Below are 8,475 nucleotides of genomic sequence, written 5' to 3' on the forward strand. Positions count from 1 at the left end.
ATCCAAACAGAAGTAAACACAGCGAGCCATTAGAGAAGCCGGAGAGCTCTGTGGGCGTGGCCAGTGGTCGGTGTAAGGCGGAGAGAAAAGTTTTACAACTTCTAACGTTCCATTAATGGGCGGGGACAGAACGTTACAACTGCGAACGTTCCATGAGAGGGCGTGGCCAGTAGGGAGATGTTTGCAGCTGGAGGGCGGGGCCTGAAGTGCAGGCGACTCAGGGCTGAAATGTGATGGATCTGAGCGGCTGATCTCAGACTTGCACCAAACTTAGCAAGAGTGAAAGCAGGAAAAGGAGGCAGGGGGCTCAGAGAGCACGGGGACCCTCGGCACCGGCTCACTGCACCGGCCCACTGCACACACTGACCCCCCAGCAGAGGGGCTGCAGCAAGCTGTGCACCATGAGTCCTGCCCCTGCTGCAGGCATGGAGGGACGCTACTGACTTTCCATGGTGGACCAACTGTGTGGATCTAATGCAAAGACAGCTGGACTAAGGAGGCTCTATAGTGGAGGTGGTGGCCCCTGGGAGCAGAGAGCTGCGCGAGGTAAGTGGCCCCCAGAGAGGAACCTCTGTCATTGTATGGAGGAAGGAGTACAGGACCTGGTGACTACAGGGGGCGATCACTGTACGAAGGGTCCATGCTGAGCAGTGTGCACAGGAGCCAAGGAAGGGTCCCAGGGAGGCCAGAAATCCCATTCTATAGGATGTGGGAGAAAGGCTACAGCACAGAAAGTGTTAATCACCACCCTGATCCTGACAGCTCTAAAGTACAGTATTTGGAGAATGAGTGTTATGTGCAGGGGGGACCCGGGGGACATCACCTTCTTACCTGCTTATGACTAATCACCTGGATGAAAGGCATTCATTTCTGAAGAAGCAGGGTAACATGGGGGCAGCAAGTAGTGGCTACTGTAAACTGGCAAAAAGTGACACATAGGGCCAAGAAAACAGTGTAAGGAGGAATAATATGGTAATACTATTATGGGATGCATGCAATACTATCAGGAGGTGGGACAGCGTGCAAATGTGCTATTAAATAGGAGAAGAGCCAGACAATTATATCGGCATACAGCTATGCAGGAACATGGATATCAACACCGTAGATAGATAATAGATAGATAGATAATAGATAGATAGACATAACTTAGATATAAACATTGCTAATAGATAGGAAATAGAGAGAGATATTTAGATCGATATATAGATTCACAGAAACTTAGATATGAACATTGTTATTAGATAAAGATGGATTGAAATATAGATACACAAAACTTAGATATAAGCATTGCTATTAGATCTATCTATCCCTCTATTTATCTATCTATTATCTATCTATTTATCTATTATCTATCTACCTATCCCTCTATCTATCCTATTATCTATCTATCTATCTATCTATCTATCTATCTATCTATCTATCTATCTATCTATCTATCTATCTATTTATTAAGGAGGTTTACAAAATCCGCTCTGCTGCATGATGTGTAAACCATCAAATAATATTTCCTTTACTTACATTCCTTGCACTCTACATTTTCCATGCGATGTGCAGATTAATCTCAGTAAAGTCCCCGAATTCTCAAATCCTCGTTGAATATATTTTATCTTAGCACAGCTAACAACATGAGAAGATTCCCATATATCACTGGTTATTTGTTACTGTTAAACAAATATTTATTGTAATTAATTAATAAGTAATCGTCCATGTCATCAGCTGTTCTGTCCTCTTTACATCCAGTCCCTACATTTCAAATAATCTTCATATTTTTTATATCCAAATAATCTGCTAATTACTGTATATTCATTTATTCCGAATTTAGACGATTTTCCATAATGTTTCCGTTCTAAAGTATGTAATAAACTAACTATTTTAATGAGTAATATTAAAGTCATATATTGTAATAATACATAATTATTCGTGCTTGTCTTGTAAATACAGACATTACCCAAAAACACGATTACAATAAATGTGTGTGTTCAATATTATTAATTTAGAAAACTAAATTCAATTATTGTGAAATGTCTATGACAGTACAACCTTGGGAATATTATAATAATCCCACTAATGATATCTCTACCGAATCTGAATAATCTATAGGATCTGAGTAATATTGGCTACACCAAGTTTTGTGCACTATTAATACTATTTTCCTGTTACACTTCTACAATATTATGTGTGTGCGAATTATGGTTTATTTTGTAGAATATAGTAAATATCGTGCTTACTATTGATAATATGCATACACGGTTCGTGTCCTCTGTAGTAAGTGAGATATCTGCTAGTAATTGACAGTTATTATCAGAAAGCTGATGAGAATTGTCAGCACAACCAATTGTTAACTCTAAAAATATTTAGTTCAGTAATCACAAGTGTATGGGATGTCGGGTCTAAAATGTGTGAAGTAAAGTAAAAAAGCGAATTTACAAAAAAAATAAAAAATACAAATGTTTTCAGAGAATTTGTTACCTCATATTAAACAATATAATCTTAGTAAAAAAAGCTAAGTAAAATAGTAAATAAAATAGAATAATACATTAATTATACTGAGATACAAATTCTCATACTGGCTATATATCTATTTACTTCACTGTAAGTAGACACATATTTACTATATGCCATGTGTGCACACATAGGGAGGACAGATGATGTTTTGTGAATGCTGTTCTTGTTTGTAATAACGATTTTAATAAAAGCATCAGTTCTCAAATTACCAGTACTTTTAGTGTTACATTTAGGAAAGACAATTGTGCTCTGCAGTTACCAGAAATGTGTACTTATTAATCACTAGTTGTCAGTTATTAGTACATTTTACAGAAAATATGAAATCTATCTTATCTATCTATCTATCTATCTATCTATCTATCTATCTATCTATCTATCTATCTATCTATCTATCACAAAATAAAAGTAGGCAGCACTCCAAAATATGAAGAAAAAAAAAATATATATATACAAAAATAAGAGTAGATTTTAATTAGCCAATGTGGTGTGGCGTATCTATCTATCTATCTATCTATCTATCTATCTATCTATCTATCTATCTATCTATCTGTCTATCTATCTATCTTTTCCATCTATCCATGGATCTCTTTCTTTCCTACTTACTTACTTTCTTTCTTTGTCATCTGTATTTAGTATTTTTCTATCAGTTAATTCCCTGCTAGAACTACAAGTCTCAGCATACCTCAGTATAATTTTGCAGTGCATTCTACAGCTTCTAGTACAGTAGCCTGTCGTCCCCCACACTTTGCTTATACCTGAAGGGGATCTAACACTGATGTAAAAGACTTATTATGTTGGATGTAGATTGATGGTTGAGCCCTGGGGTCCATGTGGGGTGCAGGCATCAGTGTCTCTGGTAATTGGCAGCTGGGCAGATGTAGCAGTGGCAGTTTCCCTCCTGTGTGGCTTTCTAGGACCATATGGAAGGGATCTGCTGTAAAGTGGATTTATTTAGAACCTGCAGTGCTTGGAGAATGTTGTGTCCTTTCTTTCCCCCAATTGCCTTGATGAATAAGTTGTTGGATGAAGATAAATAGGTGGGCTTCATCTACACTTCTTTCATGTAAACTCCTCCTTTTCGTCAGTGTTGACTTAATTTTAACCAATTAGCAACCAGAATGTCTATAAATGTATCTCAGAATTATCTTCTGCCAAATACTAATCTGCAGGAGTCTTCCAATATATGTATGTTATTGTGTGTATGCCCCATGCACACACTCATTGTAAAGTTTGGGTTGTGAATCGTTATATGCCTTAATAAGAATTTGTTTTGTGTCTTACACTAAGATAATATTATATTATAAATATGTTATGTATTTCTTTATGTGCCTGTAGAGTGTATCCAAGCTAATATGGAATTGGTTGTAATAGTGTTAATAGGGCCAGCTGGTGGAGCCACAAGTTGCCTTTGCCTGGTGTCCATTCAGTGTACTGGCTGGTTTATAGACTTCCTCCTACAAATAATCTTTCAGTTGTCTGGCTCAGCCTCCTATTTCTCTTCATTTCAGTCTGAGCCCAAGAAGCTCAGGCTGTTTCATCCTTTTGGTTCAAATTAGAAGAGGTGAAGTCCTTTGGAAAACATTGTTCTGTAGACCAAGCACTCTCTCTGTATTTATGCAGCCAAATGAATTCTTCCCATGTCTTGAATCACTTTGGTTAAAAAAAAAATATGTGAGGAAATTAAATACACATTGTGAATAAATCTACTTTTTCCTCTTTTTTTCCTCTTCTTCCTTAGTAACTTGGTGTGGCCTCAGTATCCTTACTCTGGAGCGGTTCCATTCCACAGTGCAAGGTGCTGGGATCTGTGATTTGGAAGAGTTTGGAAGATGGGTAGCAAGGCCCTGCCAGCGCCAATTCCTCTGCACCCTTCCCTACAACTCACAAACTACTCCTTCCTACAAGCAGTTAACACCTTTCCAGCAGCTATGGACCATCTACAGGGACTTTATGGACTAAGTGCTGTACAGACCATGCATATGAATCACTGGACTTTGGGTTATCCAAATGTACATGGGATCACAAGGTCCACCATCACTGAGATGGCAGCTGCTCAAGGTTTGATGGACGCCAGGTTTTCCTTCCCTGCTTTACCCTTTGCTACTCATCTCTTTCACCCCAAACAAGGCACCATAGCCCATGTAATCCCAGCCTTGCACAAAGACAGGCCTAGGTTTGACTTTGCCAATTTGGCGATTGCTGCAACACAAGAAGACCCACCTAAGATAGGTGACCTTTCCAAACTAAGCCCAGGGTTGGGTAGTCCTATTTCAGAGATCAGCAAATTATCTCCAGACCGGAAACCCTCCAGAGGAAGGCTACCATCTAAAACTAAAAAAGAATTTATTTGCAAGTTTTGTGGAAGACACTTTACCAAGTCCTATAACTTACTCATTCATGAAAGAACCCATACAGATGAACGGCCATACACCTGTGACATATGTCACAAGGCCTTCAGAAGACAGGACCATCTGAGAGACCACAGGTACTGTCAAATGACCACTCAGATATGTCATGTGTGTTTATTGATTAAACCTATACTTCCTCCAATATTTTACTAGTTCCTACTTATTACCCCAGAGGCTACTCAGAAATTCCACATGTGTAGTGTAGAAGAACAGTATTCAGTGGTGTAAGGATCTTGGTTACCATCAATTCACACTTTTACTAATTCTTCATAGTAACCACAAGTTTAAGACATGCACATATCTTGGATAGATTGTTTTTATGGTAAATCTTGCATTTTATAGAGTTAATTGTTATGAGAGGTTAGGGTGATGATGTAATTATTCTGCTATAAGGCCATGTTCACATGTTCAGTATTTGGTCAGTATTTTACATCAGTGTTTGTAGCCAAAACCTGCAGTGGGTGATAAATGCAGAAGTGGTGACGTGTTTCTATTATAATTTTCCTCTGATTGTTCCACTCCTGATTGTGTCTTAAAATACTGATGTAAAATACTGACCAAATACTAAACATGTGAACGTGGCCTTTAAAAAGCTGATGTAAAATACTGACTAAATACTGAGCATGTGACCATGGCCTTACTAATACTGATGTAAAATACTGACTAAATACTGAATGTGTGAACGTGGCCTAAAAGATTTACAAGCTACATTTGAAATCTACTTTCTACCTGAATCTTATGTCTTCCTTCCAACACTATGGATTTCTTTTTGTTCCTCTAATATCAGAAAATATCAGTCATTGAACTTCCCCCACCATGTGAAATATGACATGATGTGGGCGTCATTGGAGTGGTAAATCCCTCATTTTTAGCCAGGACTAAGTAAATATTCAGTGTACCAGGCTGATTTGTGCAGGTTTATTACCCAGGTGAAGTGAAATTGTTGCAGTAACCTCACACTGAGAATGTATGTACAGGAGCTATTGAGATAAGGCCTTGTGTGAAGGTCGATGTCCTCCTGCAGATAATAGTAGGACAATATATAGTGTTTGCCTGTCACACTCCTGCACTATCATCTCCTAGCACAGGGCAATCAGTCTTTGATCAGGATCACTGATCTGTTTTCAAATGCACACTCTGAACCCAGACCAGCACTGCCCTATCTGAGGATGGCAGGGGTCTGTACACTCTGTGGAGGCTTGTGTGTGTGTTCATGGTGGTTAAACATAGATTTCACCATTGATTTCTCTTCTCTCTCCACCAGATATATTCATTCCAAAGAAAAACCCTTCAAGTGTCAGGAGTGTGGAAAGGGATTCTGTCAATCGAGGACCCTGGCAGTGCACAAAACCTTACACATGCAGGTACATTAAATCATTTCCAAATATATATGACATATGTTGCAACCCATAGCACCCAATGAATATTACTTTTCACATATTGCTATGTTGTATATATTTATTTATTATAGGCAATAATATCCACCCTGTGAATATGTATATACACATATTTATATCAATATATACACATCTTATGCTACCACTGCAATATGCAACTCTAAACTATAATATCCATATTCTTTTTTTCATTTATTACTTGACTAATAGTTACATCTGCAAGTCAAGTAAAAATGTATTTCCCTATAGCTTGGGAAATATCCATTCTCATCCATACAAAGCAGCCAATAATTTAATGCTAAGGCCTAGGACTCAGGATTTTCTCTTCAACTGAAACAAAATGTGTACAGCATTTTTTTCATAATTAAAATAATATAATTTATATATATATACACCTATTTAAGACATCTGATCATTGCCTATCCATTCTCCACAAATAATTTCCTGTTTCAGACATGCTATAGCTTTTTTTTTACTATGAGACTATGAGGTCTGATTAATATATATATATATATATATATATATATATATATATATATATATATATAAATATATATATATATATATATATATATATATAAATAATTTTAACTTTGAACTAAGAAGAAATAAATCATATATATATATACAGCATATGTACTGTATATATTATTTTATATATGTTAATTAACTTTTTATATATATTATTTTAACTTTAAACAAACAAAAAAAATATATATAGATGATTTATCATTCAGTTAAAATTAAAATAATATATATGTATTTATATCAATAAAGTTAAATAATATACAAAATATATAATATAACATTTGTATATAATCTATATTATTGATTTGTTTCTTGTTCACTTAAAGTTATATATAATTATGTATTTCTTGTTCGTTTAATGTTAAAATAAAAAAAATCCACATAAATAAAAGAAGGTTTTGAATAGTTATTTTCAAGAATTAATGTGACCATTGCTGGGATGCCCCAAAAGGACACATCAGTTTTATATACATTGGGGTCCCTGTTACAGATTTTGCATTGGGGCTAGGAGCTTTAAGTCATGCCCTGACTTTATTATCATTTTTATTTTTAATGTTTACTAATTCACTAACCTACTGGACATGAAATCTCTTTCATGTACTGTACTAAATTCCTAAAGTGAGTGCCCAGGGGCCTAGTTGGGTGTTGCACCCCCTGACTGCTACACTATAGAAATGATATTAACATCATCAGTTAGAGAGGAGGGATGGTGTAAAGGATTAATCCTTTGCTTGCTTCAAATCTGAACAGGAATCACCCCACAAATGCCCCACATGTGGAAGAACCTTTAATCAAAGAAGTAACCTGAAAACTCACCTTCTTACCCATACAGACATCAAGCCCTACAATTGTGAGCAGTGCGGGAAAGTATTCAGGAGAAACTGCGACCTTCGGAGACACAGCCTAACCCACAGCCCCAGGCAGGACTACTAGAGTGGGACCCCCACCCCAGCCAGCTACCTACCCACACCCCCAGCCCCCCAACACAGGGGAGGAGACATTGCTTGCACCTAAGGACTGGCCTTTATGGACTGGACTTTACAGCTCTCCATCATCCCAGCCAGCCTCTACAACATGTACAGATAGAAAGCTCATTTTAGAGCTCTGTAAATAAGGTTTATTTTTTTTTATTATTAATATTGTCAAGTTGTGATGCACAATGGGACAGATTCTTTTTTTTTTTTTTTTCCTCTGGAGAAAATACCATAAAAGTGTATTTACAAAATAAAAGTCTAATGTTTTTCAATAATTCTTGCAATTCTTGGCTGTGTTTTCTACTAAAGTGTGAATACTTTTTCTAAATGTTACTTTCTATATAAGTATCAGTTCCCTGCAGTGTTGTCATAGCACAGTACTGCCAGGAATAACTGAAGGAGTCCCATCTGTCTCAGGATCTTATACCCGAGCACTGTGACAATAGCTAATGGATCACTTGTATCAGTTCACGACACATCGCACAGAATAGAATTATCTGATAGGAAAATAAAATCAATAATTAGCAAAATCCAGTCCAGATGGTTCAACCATATCACATACCAACCTTACTTGTCATGCTGAGACTTGTAGTGCTACAATCTATTGACTGCTTTTGTGCTTGTATTGAAAGAGAAACGAAAAACACAAGTAGATACTTTACA

At 36.9% G+C, this 8,475-nt stretch overlaps 1 protein-coding gene across 2 annotated transcripts; it reads left to right on the forward strand.

Annotated features, from left to right (window-relative positions):
• Positions 1-224: 224 nt before the first annotated feature.
• Positions 225-8,087, forward strand: OSR2 (odd-skipped related transciption factor 2). 2 transcript variants are annotated; one of them, XM_077270874.1, is made up of 4 exons: positions 225-546; positions 4,244-4,990; positions 6,178-6,277; positions 7,589-8,087. In XM_077270874.1, the coding sequence occupies exons 2-4, from the start codon at positions 4,335-4,337 to the stop codon at positions 7,769-7,771; spliced, it is 939 nt and encodes a 312-aa protein (XP_077126989.1). In that variant the 5' UTR covers positions 225-546; positions 4,244-4,334; the 3' UTR covers positions 7,772-8,087. The 2 variants fall into 2 exon arrangements, with proteins under 2 accessions (XP_077126989.1, XP_077126990.1); XM_077270875.1 differs by having other exon boundaries at positions 234-546; positions 7,671-8,087.
• The last annotated feature ends 388 nt before the right edge of the window (positions 8,088-8,475 follow it).

This window comes from Ranitomeya variabilis, chromosome 6 (assembly GCF_051348905.1).
Source record: "Ranitomeya variabilis isolate aRanVar5 chromosome 6, aRanVar5.hap1, whole genome shotgun sequence".
NCBI classification, from domain to species: domain Eukaryota; kingdom Metazoa; phylum Chordata; class Amphibia; order Anura; family Dendrobatidae; genus Ranitomeya; species Ranitomeya variabilis.